The 18,220-nt window shown below is 36.5% G+C and overlaps 1 protein-coding gene across 2 annotated transcripts in view; it reads left to right on the top strand.

Annotated features, from left to right (window-relative positions):
• Positions 1–18,220, top strand: part of CNTN4 (contactin 4) — a 976,954-nt gene that overhangs the window by 645,453 nt on the left and 313,281 nt on the right. For both annotated transcript variants that reach the window (XM_023218604.1, XM_023218603.2), the window contains exon 6: positions 3,871–4,046. In XM_023218604.1, coding sequence (XP_023074372.1) covers positions 3,871–4,046 — 176 coding nt within the window. The remainder of the gene's footprint in view (positions 1–3,870; positions 4,047–18,220) is intronic.

Raw genomic sequence — 18,220 nt, 5'->3', positions numbered from 1 at the left:
AATGCTTTATGTAATAAAGAATGCAGGAAGCAAAGGCTCTTAGATACATAAACGATGAGTTAACTGGTCCTTGTTTTCCTTACATAGCCGAGTGTAAGTTCAGGTGTTAGCCATAAATGAAAACAAATTTTGCAGCCGAATTTGGCAAGTTGCTGCTTTGTTTTTCCCCAAACTGTGACCTTTAATTAACATTGCTTTTGTAACATTGTGTTTCTAGATATAGGAGCTTGCCTTGTTATTTAAAACAAGCAGTGAAACAGAAACCTATTATGTTTTTAGATTGCCAGGAAACACTGAGAACAAAACTTTTTAATCAAATATACTAGCAATTTATTGCAGTGTACTTCTTGCCTTTATACCTTTGGCAGTTTCTCTGTAACATGATAGCAGACTGGTACCTGGGAGCTAAAAAATTCCCCTTATTAAAGAAAGAGAAAGAATGGAGAGATCAGGCATTTTCAGATACCTGTCTGCCTGAACTTTTTCAGTCTTCAGGTTGACTTTGAGGGGGAAGAACAAGTAGGAGAAATTCGAAAGTGAGTCTCCATGGGGATCTTCAGCACTGGGTTCTCCCCTCAGACACCGCAACTGACCTCTCTTCTTTGTGTTTATTCCCTCAACTGAGCCTTCTCTTTTCATTGTTTCCTGCCCCTCAATTTTGAAAGGGTTGACCCAGACCCAGAAAAATTTAAGAAGTTTTAACTTGTGCCAACTTCCCTTGTATTAAACTTCCCTAAGGACGTATGACATTACTTAATGCACTCAGCATCCCTTTCCAGATAGAAGAAATGTTCACATACTTGGTCGGGGTACTTTTGCTGAGGTTTGTATTCAACTGAGTTTGCAGAAATCAAATTCCAAGTCATAAATGCCCTGACCTTCCCTTAGTGCCAAGTTGAAACCATCAACAAAGAGGATTTCGCTACAGCAAATCTTATTGACACCCTCCCAGCAAAGCCACAACATTTTACCCTCCATAGCATCACAGCATAGGTGTTTGGTTGTGCACAACCCCACTCTCTGGAGTGAGTGGAGTCGTGGTTCCTCAAATGATTCAGAAATCAGCTTATGAGACTAACAGATTTCTCTTGTCCCTTGGGAAAATCTCTATTGGCTCCAAATGAGCATTGCCTCTATATTACCAACACTTAAAAGATTCTTCAAATATTGAAAGTAAATTGTGAAATTTTCAAGTGTGTTTCAGTATACAATGAGATAAGAAATTCAGTGTAATCCACATTCAATTGGAATGAACAGTGACTGCATTGCAATAAAACTTGGTATAGTGCTTTGTAATAGAGACTCAACTGCATTTCAGAAAAAGCACTTTATTTTCTCAATAATCCCTTTTCCTTTGCTATTTGTATGTAAAAGCAGGTAATAAAGTAGATTAATGGACTTTCTGCACAGCATTTTAGTTGAGATGACTAGTGTAGACAAACCTACAGAGGAGCTCTCATTATGCCCACAACCACTTTTCTAAAAAGACTCACATGGTCCCACTCCTAAATTCCACACTCTGCTTGCAGCTCACATTATATTGCAATTTCCTCTTTGAGTTCTTAGATTTGTCATATTAAATTGGTCTACTATCATTTGAAGTAAGAGTTATGGCCAAGACATGATCAGCTGACTCAAAAAAAAATGTCTAGGGCAGACAGTCAGTTCTAGAGATTCATGTGCATATAGAGCTGCTAGAATATAACCTGGCTGTTCTGTCTTTATTGCGTATTACTTTCTTGTCTGTGTCAGAGCACAGAGAATTACTGTGGAGACTAAAAACCTTTTCAGTTTCTAATCCCAATCTTCTTATACACAAACACATAAAGAGTTACCTCATTTTTCTATTTCATGCTCCTGGTCTTTCTTACCTCTCTTGTTTCTAAATGTTTACATTTCAAAGACATGAATAAACATATGTTGCTGTGTGGTAGTGTGCTGGAATGCTTCATAAATTGTGGATGTTCAAAGCTAAAATATCCAGCAAAGAAGTAAAATGTTTAGTCAATCAAATTCAACAAGCATTTATGGAGCACAATGAGAGTGTTAGATTTTAGATGGCTAAAGTGAGAATACAAAAGTGATGTAGGCAAATTATCTACTGTAAAAGCAGCATTCCTACATAAAGGAGCATGGACAATTCTGCGGGAGATTGGATAAAGCTTTGGTTAATTTTTGTTGTTTTTGTTTTGAGATGAGGTCTTGCTCTGTTGCCCAAGCTGGAGTGCATTTGCAGTGGTGTGACCATGGCTCACTGCAGCCTCAATCTCCCAGGCTCAAGTGGTCCTCCCACCTCAGCCTCCCGAGTAGCTGGGACTACAAGCACGCATGCACCACCACACCTGGCTAAATTTTGTATTTTTTGTGGAGACAGGGTTGTGCTGTGTTGCCCAAGCTATTCTGGAACTCCTGGGCTCAAGAGACCTGCCCACTTCAGCCTCCCAAAGTGCTGAGATTACAGGTGTGAACCACCGCGCTTGGTCATCTTTGGTTAATTTTGACTAGAAATACTGAGGAAGACTTCATTGAAAGAGGTGTCATTGAAAAATGGCTTTGAAGTGGGACAGAGGTCTTGACAGAAAGAAGGGATTACCCTTCTGTATATTTGCTTTTGTTGATATCAGACATCTAAAATCTTGAAACTAACTCTCCTACATTTTTTTCATTTAAATACTTTTACATTGTGTACAGACAACCATAGTACCCAAGAATGTTATAAGATGATACACAATGAATGTGCATGTGCACACACACAAATGTTTAAATGGTGTTTTTACTATTTAAAGGAGATAAGATTAATGGCTGTCATTCCTTACTCCCATTATGAATTTGGATCAGTTTACTTTGTGCTGCTGTATTTCTTAATTTTTAACATTCTGACAGAAATGCTACTGTGATACTCCTGGCAATTCACAAGCTCCTACTGTGCTATTTTCATTAGTTAATATTCTGTGTAAGATTTTTGGGGGTAAACAGATAAGATAGTCACTGAGTTGTATTAGTGCCAAAGTTCTTAAGTATTTAATTGACTTCTGAAAAGAGTTTGGAATGGTGTTGGTTGTAAAATGCAACAAAAACAAAAACATAGGTCTTATTACCAAAACTTTGCTGTTAAAATGTGTGAGTCCTACTAAACCTACTTTACTGGGCTAAATACTCCAGTCACATACATAGGTGATCCAGGTAAATAAACAGAAAGACAAAAACAAACAAACAAACAAACAAAAAAAAAAACCTCTCTTTGTCCCGATTACCTAATGGCCTAATCTGCAGTTTGCTGGGATGGTTGATTGATGTTTGTGTGCCAGCGGTGAAGGAGCTCTTCAAAGTGATTCAAGGTTAAGGCAGGTTTGGTCCCCACGGCAGCTCAAGATCAATAGAGTTCCTCTCCTTTACAGCCAGCCATTGTAGTCATATTAAGGAACAAATCAAAGCAACTCTGCTGCAATTTCATCAGATACTCAGCAATCTACCTGGAAATAGTATATGCTGTCATCTGTATAGACCTATTTAAAGAATGATTGCAAACTAGAAGGACTTTTACTGAGAAGCCCCGTTTGAAGAAAGTTGCACAGGTGCTATGAGAAATCTGTGGCCAGACTTCAAAACAGTGAAGTGTTTGTAGCATGATAAGTAGTCAGAAAAACAGTTATTAAAATTTTAGTATCATTGTTTACTTTAAAAGACATGTTTTTTCCATAAGCACTGGATGTTACCATTGCTGGGTAGAGCATTTCTAACTTAATCATGCTTTTTAAAAAAAGTCGCAAATGGTTTTTCATGCTATTTATAGTTTTTATATATTTTAGACAATTCAGAAATATTGATGAATATGACAAGACTTTATCTACTGGCATTTTTATACTATAGGTGGAAGTTAAATGGAACAGATGTTGACATTGGTATGGATTTCCGCTACAGTGTTGTTGAAGGCAGCTTGTTGATCAATAACCCTAATAAAACCCAAGATGCTGGAACATACCAGTGCACAGCAACAAACTCGTTTGGAACAATTGTTAGCAGAGAAGCAAAGCTTCAGTTTGCTTGTAAGTAGCAATTATATAATGCTGCAAATGTTACTCTGAGTTTGTTTACCATTATACGAATACGCTTTTATAGCAGTTTCATTTTAGAGACTAGATTTTAATTTGTTACATGATCATCTTTACTGTTTTTCATGTTTTGGAAATAATTTCGTTTGTAGGATAAACTGTAAATCTAAGTGAGAAGATATATTCTTCTACTTTGATAAGGATTGAGATAGTTTGATTGTATGATGATTTGATTATATGATGCTTTATACACAAATAAATTCACACACTGAGATTGACACATGTATAAATTTATGTAAACAATAAATTTTACACACACACACATTTTAAATAGAATGTGTATAAGCAAGAAATTGAACTGCCAGTAATTTAGTAGTCAATAAGAGAAGTACTTCAACCATAAAGGTCGAGCTGGAAAAAAACTGAGTAGTCAATTAATCCTATAATTCTCGAATTGTTTCTTATTTCATAGGCTAGAAAAAATTTGAAGCGACTGCAATAATAACAAAAAAATGGAGACAAAGTGTTATCCACCTTTGATATTTCCAGTTTAGAATGTTTAAAAAAACAAATAACCGTATCTTAAGACCACCATTTAACAAAAGTCCATGAATATGTGAAAGAAAGTGGAATTTAGAAATCACAATTTGAAAATAAAATCCATAGGCAAGAGCAGTTAGCATACGTTTTAGCATAGCCACCTTCAAGGATTGATGTTCAGCTACACATTTAAGGGTTTATGTATTTGCATGTGATTATGTATGTCCTTGTGTAAAATTCCAACTCATATCGCAGTGCATGTTGGCATTAGCCAAAGGTTTCATAAAATCTGCTGGCAGTAACACTGTAGAATATTCTCATTACCAAAGTCCTCTCCAGGAACTCAACATCAAATATACCTAATATCCAGTTCTTAATCTATTAATGCCATTTGGTGGCATTTTTATAAGTTGAGAAATGAATTTTCTAAGTATTATATATATGCAAGGTTCCAGGATTATTTGGTTAGTGAATGTCTCTTGAGATAGTCTTCTAAATATTCTTAGGTGTTCAGAATAATAGGAGAATAATATGTGCGGTTGAATGTAACAGAACCAAAGTATTTATTTCTATTGGGTTAATACAAGTCTTATATCTATATTTATTTTTTAGTAATGACAAATCTTGCTGAATTAATTTTTGGAAATGACCATAGAATCATACTCTCAGAATAGGAGAATATCTCAATATTTAATAAATCTTGTAATTCTTTGAATTTTGGATGTCATAGTCATAGGAAATTTTTAACACAGTAACACCAAAAAAAAAAAAAAAAAAATGGAGATAGAGATACTATACCCGGGCCAGGCGCGGTGGCTCATGGCTGTAATCCCAGCACTTTGGGAGGCCGAGGCAGGCAGATCATGAGGTCAGGAGATTGAGATTATCCTGGCTAACACGGTGAAACCCTGTCTCTACTAAAAATACAAAAAATTAGCCAGGCGTGGTGATGGGCACCTGTAGTCCCAGCTACTGGGGAGGCTGAGGCAGGAGAATGGCATGAACCCAGGAGGTGGAGCTTGCAGTGAGCCGAGATTGCACCACTGCACTCCAGCCTGGGTGACAGAGTGAGACTCCATCTCAAAAAAAAACAGAAATACTATACCCAAACTTTTTTATTACTAGCTTACATTTAAAAAAACAAATTACCAGCTTTTAAGATTATCCTTTTGTGAAAGACCAGGCATTTTACTACCAAAACATCAGAAAGATGGAATCTCATATTCAAGGACAGTCATTTAAATAGAATAGTTTAACCAAAAAGAAAAAAAGAAAAAAAAGGTCTACCACTCAGTTTGCGGTGAGTTGACTTGCAGACCTACGAGGAAATGGAATCCAGTTTGCTCCTTCCACTTCATGTGTGATGTCGGCATACCTCCCACCCTCAAAATCCTGCGCTGATCATCATTTGGTTTAAAAAATTCTAGTGACAGAAAGTTCACCAATTCATCACAAGGCACCCTGGGCCACAGTAGACTGCTCTAGTTGTTCAAAAATACAACAACAAACTTGACATCTCTTTCTTAAAACTGAGCCAAATATCTAAATTTCTATCACATTCACTCCCAGTTCTTACTGTAAGATGCTAGTTACTCTTCAAATATGTGAAGATATGATCATGTCCCTTGTCCCATAAATTCTTTTCTTCCCCATTTACTTAATCCACAGCCATATTCTTCACAACACACTCAACTATGTTAATTCATCTTTGTAGTCTTATGGAAATGCACAGAATTCCATATATGTGCCTTAACTTTTTTGGACGACACTGGGAAGAATAGTATCTCATGATGTGAACTTTTTTCAGTTAATAAAGCTGACAATAATATTTATTTAATATTCATTTTTAAATACCAGCCCCAGATTGTAACTTTATTTTAAGCATATAATCATGTAAAATCTGAGAAAGGATTTCTTGTAAATTTCTATTCATCCAGAGCTACCCAACCACGTTGTTTCATTAACCTAAATTCGGAGTATTATATTTACCCCTAATAAATTCATGTTCTGAGTAGTGACCCTTTGTTCCATCATATTTGAAATTGTTTTAAGTCTTTTTTTCAATCTGACATATTGATTGTTCTCCTAGATTAGTGTCAGCAGAAAATTTGATAAGTGTGTCTCCATTCATATAATTGATACAACATGTTGACCAGGACAGGGCAGAGAATTTCCACTAAATGAAATTAAACCTTTAATTTGATATTATTTGGACACTCTTGTTCAACCAGTTACAAATTTAGCCACATATACTATAATTGAACTCCAGTTTCACCCACGTTTTTAAAGTAGTGACAAGCTTTGCTAAAGCCTTGCTAAAATCAAGTTGTATTGTTTCTACAACATCCAGTCCTACCTGCTCTCTCTGCATCTTCTTGAGCCTTTCCTTAACCATTTATCATAAAACTACCAGAGTAATCTTTTAAAAAATGTAAATTAGATCATCCCACTTTCCTGCTTTATGCCTTCTAATGTACTTAGAGTAAATCTCAAACTCATTACCAGGGTCTCATTTTAATTTCTCAAAAATGACAAATTATTTTTTGCAACAGGATCTTGATACTTTTGTTCCCTCTGCCGGATAAGCTTTTCTCATGATCTTTCACGCAGCAGACGTCTCATGATCCTTACTTCTCAATTTAGGTATGACCTCCTAAGAGAAAGTTTCCATGTCACCCTAACATAACAAGCAATTTCCATCATTTCTCCTCCTCTCTGCCAACCTTATTCCAGCCCTCTGCTTTTACATAACAGTATCTTCTACTTACCAGAATTTTTTTTTTTTTTTTTTTTTTTAGACTGAGTCTTGTTCAGTTGCCCTAGCTGGAGTGCAGTGGTGCGACCTCAGCTCACTGCAAGCTCCACTTCCGGGGTTCAAGCTATTCTGCATCAGCCTCCAAAGTAGCTGGGATTACAGGCCCACACCACCACGCCCAGATAAGTTTTTTGTATTTTTAGTAGAGACGGGGTTTCACCATATTGGCCAGGCTGGTTTCGAACTCCTGACCTCAAGTGATCCACCCGCCTCAACCTCCCAACATCGTGAGATTACACCACGCCCGGCTCAATTTACCAGCATTTAATACAATCTAGAATGATTGTATATTTACTTTTTTCTCATGTATTATTTCACTCCTATGGCAGAACGTGTATTTTAAGAGAAGTGAGACTATCTTGTCCATACTTGTATTTCCTAGCCATTTATATGTTTGAATAAAGGAATTCCTGTGTTACATGCCCATTCAGTAACACAACAAAGAAAATGTATGTATGAAGTTAATTTGAGGATGAGGTATTTTTATATATCCAAACCCACCCTTTCTATTCTAGTAATTTTCTAGAGTTTATCTTCTTGATCATCGATCCATAGTTTCTAGATGTTTTTCCCTGTCTTTTGAAAATTAAAAGAAAATCAAAAGACGTTGCCTGTATTTAGCATTCACTTTCAATTGGTTAGGATAAAATCCTTTTCTTCAGTGAATTAATAAAAGTGAGGCAGGACAGTGACATCTTTTGAATGTTACTAGTTTCTGTGACTCCATGTATTGTTATAGTCATTGAAGGAAAAAAAAAAAAATGTTGCTTTTTGGCCACACTTACTGCACTATACCATGCAAGTGAGAATATTTCTTCCTCTTTAATCATACGATTGTATGGTTCAAAAAGACATTAAAGGTCTCCTGGCCTGTATCTTTTTAAAAATGAAATTGAAGATTAGAGTAACTGAATTAGTCATTGTTAATACACAGTTAATAAGTTACAGAGCCACGGAAAGGCAGTCTTCAGCTCCCAGTTTCATGCATGCTGGTCCTACTTTGCTTTAGATTCACTCTAATTTATAAGAAAAACAACCCTTCAGTTTTATTTACCATGTTACAATTTTCAAATCTCATTTATATACTTTCTCTAATTTTATTCAGAAGATAGTCTTATAAGGTAGACATTATTTCTATTGATTGTTAAAAATGTTTTCATGCTGCTTTTGTGCACAGAATTTAGTCATGTCTTATAGTAGCATTTAGCATTTTTAAGTTGAATTAATTCACATAAGCAAAATTTATAGCTAACTAGAGATGAGACCGCTAAGAACTTGCTCTTCCTCTCACTTTTTTAAGTCAATATATTTAGAATAGAAATCCTTCTTTGATTAAATAAGGATAGCATAATTTAAGTCCCCCTTGATGAGATATGGATAAGCATACATTATTGTAATGTAATTAGGAGCACATTTGGTTTTGCAGTCTCTCTGCAGTATTAAGCCATCAGCAATCACTTCCCTCACTGTCACTTAGTCTACTACCATACCCTTTCTACCTTTTAGTCCTTCTGTTTCACCTCGGGCTACAAATATGATTGACTAGATCCTCTGTGCCTGGCACTTAATAAACTTGAAATATGAATAGGAATTAGACATTAAAGTCATCATGCCAAGTGTGGAGCATAAGGAATGGGTTGAACCACTGAGTCAAGCATATTCTGATGGTCCTTTGGAGTGAATTAGAGGTGAAAGCAAGCATTCTCACCTTGAGGTTGATACAGAAGATGATTGACATCTTAACTGCTTGTAAGGAATTTGTGTGGGGGAGGCATTGGCCCACATTAAAAAGATGCTCACGGCCGGTCGCAATGGCTCATGCCTGTAATCCCAGCACTTTGGGAGGCTGAGGTAGGCGGATCACGAGGTCAAGAGATCGAGACCATCCTGGCTAACATGGTGAAACCCCATATCTACTAAAAAAATGCAAAAAAAAAAAAAAAAATGAGCCTTGCGTGGTGGTGGGTGCCTATAGTCCCAGCTACTAGGGAGGCTGAGGCAGGAGAATGGCTTGAACCCAGGAGGCAGAGCTTGCACTGAGCCGAGATCACGCCACTGCACTCCAGCCTGGGTGATAGAGCAAGACTCCGTCTCAAAGAAAAAAAATATGCTCATGTGTGGAATGAATCAAACAAGCCCTCAGAGTTCACTTGTATCCTGGAAAGTCAGCCTGAGACTACACGCAGCTTCATGAAGTGTTTCAAAGGAAAGCTCCTTTGAGCTTAAGCATGGCTCCCCAACCTTCATTCACTCTACACTCCATTTTGTCCAGGAGCAAAACCAAGTTGAATATTTTTTAAAATTCTTCCATAGATGAATAAATCAGAAGATAAGGCCTAAAGTGGAGGATATTTCAGTTCGTTATTTGCACAGCTTAACGAAGGGGATGTTTCCAGAGGTTGTGTCTGTACAGAATGAAGTGCTATAGCCCCATCACCCTAGCTGCTCACTTTTGCAGCCCAGCATCCCGGTCTAAATCTGCCTGAGGATCTTTGTGTACCGTCACTCAACAGAGCAATTTTTCTCTGTCCTATAAACATGGATATTTATTTTAAAAAATAAATTTCAGTACATACCCCTACACTCAAATAATACAAATCATTATTTTTTTAGATTTAGGAACATGGGCTTGAGAAGATGAGATGTTATATTGACTAAGTTTAGATGGCCTGAAATGTTGATAATTGTTCCATTTCATTCTATGTGTCGTGTGTCTCTAGAACTCCAGCTTCTCAACACCACTACACTTCCCTTTTAGGGTTGTTAGGAAGATTACGTTGTAAAGCATATGTAAAATCCCAGAATCATTTCCAGCATAGGAAAGTTACACAAAAACTGCTTCTGTGTTTTCTTGTCTGTTCTCTCTTCCATTCCCCTTTCTGTCCCTCCATGTACTGTCTTTTTAAAATAACTATCACTTACAAAAATTTAACTAACTCATAGTAACTGCATGTATTTATGGGTTACAGTGTGATACTTCAATAGCTGTATGCAATGTGTAAATGATCAAATCAGAGTAATTAGCATACTCATCACCTCATACAAGTAAACTATCATTTCTTCATGTTGGGAATATGCAAAATTCTCTCATCTGAAAATTAGAGTAAATTGGTTTTTTGTTGTTTTTGTATTGTGTTTGTTGAGGCACAGTCTCGCTCTGTCACGCAGGCTGGAGTGCAGTGGCATGATCGTGGCTCACTGCAACCTCCACCTCCTGGGTTCAAGCGATTTTCCTGCCTCAGCCTCCCACGTAGCTGGGAAAACAGACGCCCACCACCATGCCCAAATAATGTTTCTATTTTTAGTAGAGACAGGGTTTCACCATGTCGGCCAGGCTGGTCTCAAACTCCTGGCCTCAGGTGATCTGCCCATCTCGACCTCCCAAAGTGCTGGGATTACAGGTGTGAGCCACCGTGCCTGGCCGAGTAAATTGTTCTTAACTGTAGTCACCCTGTGGTGCTAGAGAGCCCAAGAACTTACCCCTTCTATCTAGCTGTAATTTTTTATCTGTTAATCAGCCTTTCCCTGTCCTTCCTCCCTTCCCCACCTCTAGTTACCACTCTTCTACTCTCTAATTCTGTCTTACTAAATAAGACCAACTTATTTAGCTTCCATGTACAATTGAGAATATGTGGCATTTATCTTTCTGTGCTTGGCTTATTTCATTTAGCATAATGCCCTCCAGATTCATCCATGTTGCCATAAATGACAGGATTTCATTCTTTTTATGGCTGAATAATATTCCATTATGTATATATATCTCATTTTCTTCATTCATTCATCCATTGAGGGGCACTTAGGTTGATTCCATATTTTGACTATTGTCAATAGTGCTGCAATAAATATGAAAGTGCCAATATATCTTCGATATATTGATTTCCTTTCTTTAGAATATATAGCCAGTTGTGGAATTGTTGGATCATATGAATAACTACCATTTTATACCTTAGTATAGTTGATAAGAACACAAACTCTGTAGTCAGACTCCTTGGATTCAAATTCAGCTTCTATAATTTTGTGAGCTTGAACAAGGTACTTCCTTCTGCCTCAGGTTGTTCACTTCCTTTGTTGCAAGGATCCAATCAATTAATAATTGTAAACCTCCTAGATCATTGTTTAGCACCTAGTCAGGGCTTCATAAATGTTATAATGTTATTACTCTATGTTGAATATTATACTAAGTACTTTGGAAGCATTATTCCATTTAATTCTCAACACAAGCCAAAGAAGTTTAGATATTATTTTTATTTTATAGGTGAAGAACATGAAAATTAATGAAGTGAAATAACTTTCACCAAGGATACAGCAGTGGGTGAAGGGACCAGCGTAGGAACTTGGTCACCTGAGTCTTGAGCAGATGCCTGTTATATGGCATTTTACATACATGGGTTCCCTTATGCTGTGAAAAACTACATTTTACCAATGAAATTTATGTTTAAACTATAGATTTTGGTGGTTGGTGAAATGTTTCCTTTGTACACAAACTTGAATTTTTTGTTGCATTTACAACCTTTGATATAGTAAGTACATCCATCATAAATTTGCTTTTGTTTTTAATTTTTTAGTTGTAGGTATTCTTGATGCCATGATACTGTTGATTTACTGTTAACATCTAAAAACATAATGTTACATGCAATGATTATGCATAAATTTGTGACTCTAACTTTAATATAATTGGTTTCAGGTTTTATAATGAGAATAATAACAATATTTCTGCTCTAAAAGTTAAGATGCAGATTTCCAATTTATTGCAAGTAGGCTGTAAAGCATTTTGAATATTGATATTTTATGGTAAATAACTGTGGTTGGTAAACTGTTTATCCCCAAGCAGTAAATGAAATACTTTTATAAGTTTCTTACTCCCATATCGTTTCTCCCCTACATGTGAAAAAGATGTACTTTAAATGTAGATTATTATGAAGGCTTCCCAGAGAATAATCTTAATATCTAATGACTCCAGATTTTAGCCTGTCAAACTGATTACTTTGTAAACATTGTTTGGGGCCTTCATCTTGGAATTTTCACTTTCTTCTGACAATTCAGATCTGCAAAGTAAAAAGACTTAAGCTACTCATCATCTCGGGTTGTAGATGACTGTAAGTCATACATAAGTACTTCCAGTTGCTAGTGGTAAAATTAAATCTTTGAACAAAATCTGGTTACCTGCCTGCTGTAGGGAAAATGGCATTGTCATGGTCATGGGCAAGGTGGTATTATTCTGGAGGAAGCAATGGGTGATATCTATGCTTACCTCTATGGATACCTCACTTAAGATGGGAAAAGTAACTAGACTAATACACCATTCATGCCCTGCATCTCTACCCTCTGAGCATGTGTTAAGGGGAAAGTCATAGAAGATGAAAAGTATTTAAAAAAACAAAAAAAAAAGGAGAAATGAAGATGTTAAGTGAAAGGAGCCCTTAGGTACAAAAGCCACTTCATTTTGGCCTTCCTGTGACTTCAAGCAATGACTCTATGAATAAAGTAACTCTTCTGCTATTGTGGAATGAAGTGGAAATAAAAAAAGAAAAGAAAAATTTTTAAAGAGAGAGTAATGTAACTCAATAAATCACTCCATTCTGAGGTTAATTTAAGTTAGCCTTATCAGTTAAGTGGCAAACATTTTTTATGGTGAAGATATCAATTGAATAAACAGCAACTGATTAGATAGTCTCATTGAAAAAGATCTTTCTTATGACTACTACAGTGAGCCTTAATCTGAGTTCTCTTTAACTGGGGTACACTCTGACAATTGTAGTGATGGTGGTGGTAGTGGTAGTGGTGGTGGTGATGTTGGTGGTGGTAGTGGTAGTGGTGGTGGTAATGTTGGTGGTAATGTTGGTGGTGGTAGTGGCGGTGGTGATGTTGGTGGTGGTAGTGGTGGTGGTGATAGAAAACTGTATTAAACTGAGAATGTATTGTATTCTCACTGGGAATTTTGGCAACTTGGTTTTTGAGCCCTGATCCTTGCTTCTATTCATTGTAATTTTCAAATGTTCATCGCTTTTAATATCTAATAACTAGCTTATCCTTCATAGCCAATGAATAAAATGTGCAGTCAATCAGAACAATAGCTGGGAGTTTGATACATGGCTCAACTCATAACTGGCTTGACTACTTTTTAATTTGGAAAGCTGCTTAAACAGGCAAACTTTTTTCTGAGGGAAAAATGTGGATGGATGACTATTTAGATAAATAATCTGTGAATATTTAGATCAATTGAAATGTAATCAACTTTAGGAAACTTTGGGTGTCAAAACTGAAAATATTTGTCAATGGAAGGCTTTGATTTTCAATAAAAGGGTAAATATTTTTATTGGAATAGTTAGAAGAATTCAAACCCAAACTTGCTGAGTTTCTGAAATAATGCTTTTAGTAGATAGTTTCTGCCACTGAGAATAGTCTAGACAGAAAGACATTAATAGTGATAGTTAGTGTCTATTGAAAATTTCATAAGGTAAATTTTAGGAACTATTACAGTACAGATGCTAGTTAATTGTAGCTATTATTAATAGTTTATTATGTATACCTTCTTTTGGTCATCCCATAGGCCAGTTTGGGGACTGATAAAAAGGGGTTTGTGACATAAGACAATCAATGAAGTATAGAGATTGTTTTAAATTCAGGAAGGTTCTGAGAGTATTTTATATATATATAAATATGAATTACATATATATAAATATGAATTGTATATATATATATATGAATATTGGCAAATGAAACCTGATGAGGATCCAAGCAAGATTCATCAGACTTTTAAAAAACATGAAGGCTAAAAAAGAACAATTAATATTTTATATCATAATAAAAAAACAACCAAGGTACTAAAATATCACTCCTTTTTGTTTCATTATTATGAGTAATTCAGTCAACAAATATTAAAATAATTCTGATCATTTTTAAGTTTAATTTTTAGGCTCTGAAGGTTGACAGTCAGGTATTGCCATTCAGGGGAAAAGGGGGACCAATTTCTGAATGATTGAAAATGTCAAAATCGTTCTAAATATCCTTTTTTTTCAAGAATTTTCATTTGAGAGGTTAAGGTGCTATAGAACATATATTTTCACTTATGGTTAAGTCAGAATCTAATGACTAACTATAGTGATTTGAATGGTACCTGCTATAGAATGAATATTTATATCTCCTAAATTCCTGTGCTGAAATCCTAACCCCAATGTGATCATATGAGGAGGTGGGGCTTTTGGTGGTGATTAGGTCATGAAGGATCTGCCCTTGTAAATGGGATCAGTGCCCTTATAAAAGTGATTCCCAAGAGCTCCCTTGCTCCTTCTGCCATGTGAGAATACAGTGAGAAGGTGGCAGTCAGTGAATCAGGAAGAGAGCCCTCACTAGGCAAGAAATCTGCTAGCACCTTGATCTTGGACTTCCAGCCTCCAGAACTTTGAGAATTACATTTCTGTTGTTAAAGTTACCCAGTCTATTGTGTTATAGCAGTCCCAACAGACTAAAACTGTAACTCTCAAAAGATGTGTCTACCTGGAAACTGTGAAAGTGACCTTATTTGGAAAAAGGGTCTTTCCAGATGTAATTAAGTAGATGACATCTTCCAAAATCACCCAGATGGACCGTAAATTAAATGTCAAGTGTCCTCATAAGAGAGTGAGGAGAAAACACAGAAGAGAAAGAGACTATATTACCATGGAGGCAGAGATTGGAGTGATCCAACAGGGGAAACCAGTGACTGCTGAAAGCCACCAGAAGCTAGAAGAAGCGGGGAAAGATTCTCCCCTAGAGCCTTCGAAGGTGCCCAGCACTGCTGACAGCTTGATTTCAGGTGTCTAGCCTCCAGAACTGCGAGAGAATAAATTTTTGTTTTAAGCTATTCAATCTGTGGTAACTTGTTGGCAGTGGTTCCAGGAAACAAACAGGCCAACATATGCATAGTTCTTTTTCATTTCTTTCCTGACCATTTTGATCAATAAAAAAAAAAATCTTTGAACGAGATCGAAATCAGGTGCTTTTGTAACTTAACTGTATTAGGGTGAAAAGTATTAAAGAAATGGCCTCCATCAAATGTAGGTTTATCTGTGCAAGTTTTGTCTCACGCTATGCATTTTCCCCTGGAGAGCATAATAGAGTTTTGAACTTTATAAAGTATGATTTGACCAGATAATGAAAATGGGGACTGCAAAAAATTCAAAGGGTAACCTTTCCCTTTCCTGGGTATGTTTTTACCTCTCACTTGGAACAGACCTCTGCAGGCCTTCTCTGAAATAGGCAGAATTGGCCCTTTCTCCATAGGGCAGTGATTTGAAGTGATTCAGAGTAGTTTGTTGGCCCTGAGTCCCACTCTCTGGACTTCTTCCTTTTTCTAGGTCATTTTCCCTGAATTCAACCTCTTTGTCTGGCACTCTAAAGCCCTAGAAAGTGGCTATTATCACATTTAGAGTGTCTGACCTACCTGTGGCTGTAACCGCTCCACTGTGGTCTCTCAAGCAATGTTATCGTTCATGTTATGACATTTCTAGCCCCCGAAAGTCCCTGTGCTAGTGAGGGCCAGCTTCCATCCTCTTCCCAGTCAGCACCTTTCCCGGAGTAGGCTGTAACATAAACAAGGCATTTGCCTTCTAGCTGTCATGTATTTTATGCACCACACTAGCTAGTTTTAACTTCACATCTAAAATATATATTCACTTTAGAGAAAAAAGTATGCCTTAGGGTTCAGAGGTTAAATCTCAAATTCAAGGGCATCATGAAAATATGTGTGTGTTTCCCAAGAACTAAATTATTCTGTTACATATTTCACCAAAGATTAAATTCCAGACTAACCATAAACTCTCAGTGGATGGCACTGCAGGTCAGTAATTTATCCCTGCAGTACGTATTTAGGGTACACACTAATTATGATTAGAGTATTAATTTGCTCCTGAATACTTGCATTGTTATCGGTCATTAGCATTTCAGATTTATTCATTTTTTCATAGCCTCCACTTATTTTCCTCCTCAAATTGAATGCAGTCTAGTGTGGTAGGTAATCTGTTAGCTCTATTTCATAAAATTTAGATTAGTTATATCTTAAAGACTCTTCTTTGTGTAGTCCTATGAGTAGTGTATATGTTGAGGTGAGGGAGTCAACAAATGGCTTTTCTTCTTTCTAAGCTCAATGACTACTTTCTCCTGCTTTTTTCAAATGCTGAATAATGCTGAATAAATACTGATAAGTGATAATAAATATTGATAAGTGCTGAATAAATATTTGTGGAATAAACGAAGATGAATGAATCAATGAAGGAATATACGAGAAACAGAAATGTCTTGGCCTTTACCAGTCTATGAGGTTATATGAGGTTATATTTCCTCTTGAATATTCTATTTCCTTAAACTAAGAAATAGAATATTCTATTAGGAAGAGCCCTCCAATAAAGATGCATGTTCATCTGTGCTATAGTGTGTATTAGTACTTCATTTCTTTTTTTTTTTTTTTTTTTTTTTTTTTTTTTGAGGTGGAGTTTCGCTCTTGTTGCCCAAGCTGGAGTGCAATGGCCGCGATCTCAGCTCACTGCAACCTCTGCCTCCTGGCTTCAAGCGATTTTCCTGCCTCAGTCTCCTGAGTAGTTGGTATTACAGGCATCTGCCACCAAGCCTGGCTGATTTTTGTATTTTTAGTAGAGACAGGGTTTCACCGTGTTGGTCAAGCTGGTCTTGAACTCGTGACCTCAGGTGGTCTGCTCGCCTTAGCCTCGCAAAGTTCTGGGATTACAGGCATGAGCCACCACACCTGGCCAGTACTTCAATTCTTTTTAGGTCTAAATAATACGCAGTTATATGGATGTAACTCCATTATGTTTACCCATTCATCAGTTGGTGGACACTTGGGTTCTTTCTACTTTTTAGCTATTATGAATAATGCTGCTACGAACATTCATATACAGGTTTTTTGCAGACACATGTATTTTCATTTCTCTTGGGTGTATTCCTAGGAGTGGAGTTGCTAGTGGAGTTACTGTATGTTTAACAGTTCGAGCAACTGTCAAATTATTTTCCAAATTGGCTGTATCATTTTACAGTCCCACCAACTGTTTGTAAGGCTTATAATTTCTCCACATCCTTATTAGCACTTGCTATTGTTGGTTTTTTTAGTTTTAGCCAACGTACTGAGTGTGATGTGATGTGTCATGTGGTTTAGGTTTGTACTTTCCTCATAGCTAATGATGTTGAACATATTCCCACATGTTTATTGGCTATTCCTACATCTTTGGAGACACTTCTATTCAAATGCTTTGCTCATTTTTAATTCTTTGCCCGGTTAATATTTCTTTGTATATTCCTAATAAAAGCCCCTTGTCAAATATATGATTTGTAAATATTTTCTGTATTTACTGGGTTGTGTTTTTATTTTCTTGATGGTGTCCTTTGAAGCACAAAAGTTTTAATTTTGGCAAAATTTCATTTATTTTTTTCTTCTGTTGCGTGTGCTCTTGTTGTCACATCAAAGAAACTGTTGCCTAATCCAAGGTCACAAGAACTTACTCCTATGTTTTCTTCTAAGAGTTTTGTGGTCTTAGCTGTTAAATTTAGCTCTATCACCCATTTTGAGTTAATTTTTGTATACATTGAAGGATTCATTCAAAAGAATGATTTTTTTTTTTCAAATGCTTTCTTTTGCATGTTATCGGTTTTAACATCATCTGTTGAAAAGATGGTTCTTTCTCTCGTGAATGGGCTGGACACTTTTGTCGAAAATCGATTGATCATAAATGTAAGGGTTTATTTCAGGGCTCTCAACTTCATTCCATTGATTTATATGTCTGTCCTTATGCCAGTGCCACACTGTGTTGACTGCTGTAGTTTT

Source organism: Piliocolobus tephrosceles, chromosome 2, assembly GCF_002776525.5.
Source record: "Piliocolobus tephrosceles isolate RC106 chromosome 2, ASM277652v3, whole genome shotgun sequence".
Lineage (NCBI taxonomy): Eukaryota > Metazoa > Chordata > Mammalia > Primates > Cercopithecidae > Piliocolobus > Piliocolobus tephrosceles.
The sequence above is the reverse complement of the archived record's forward strand: the minus strand, read 5'-3'. Positions and strand labels throughout refer to the sequence as shown.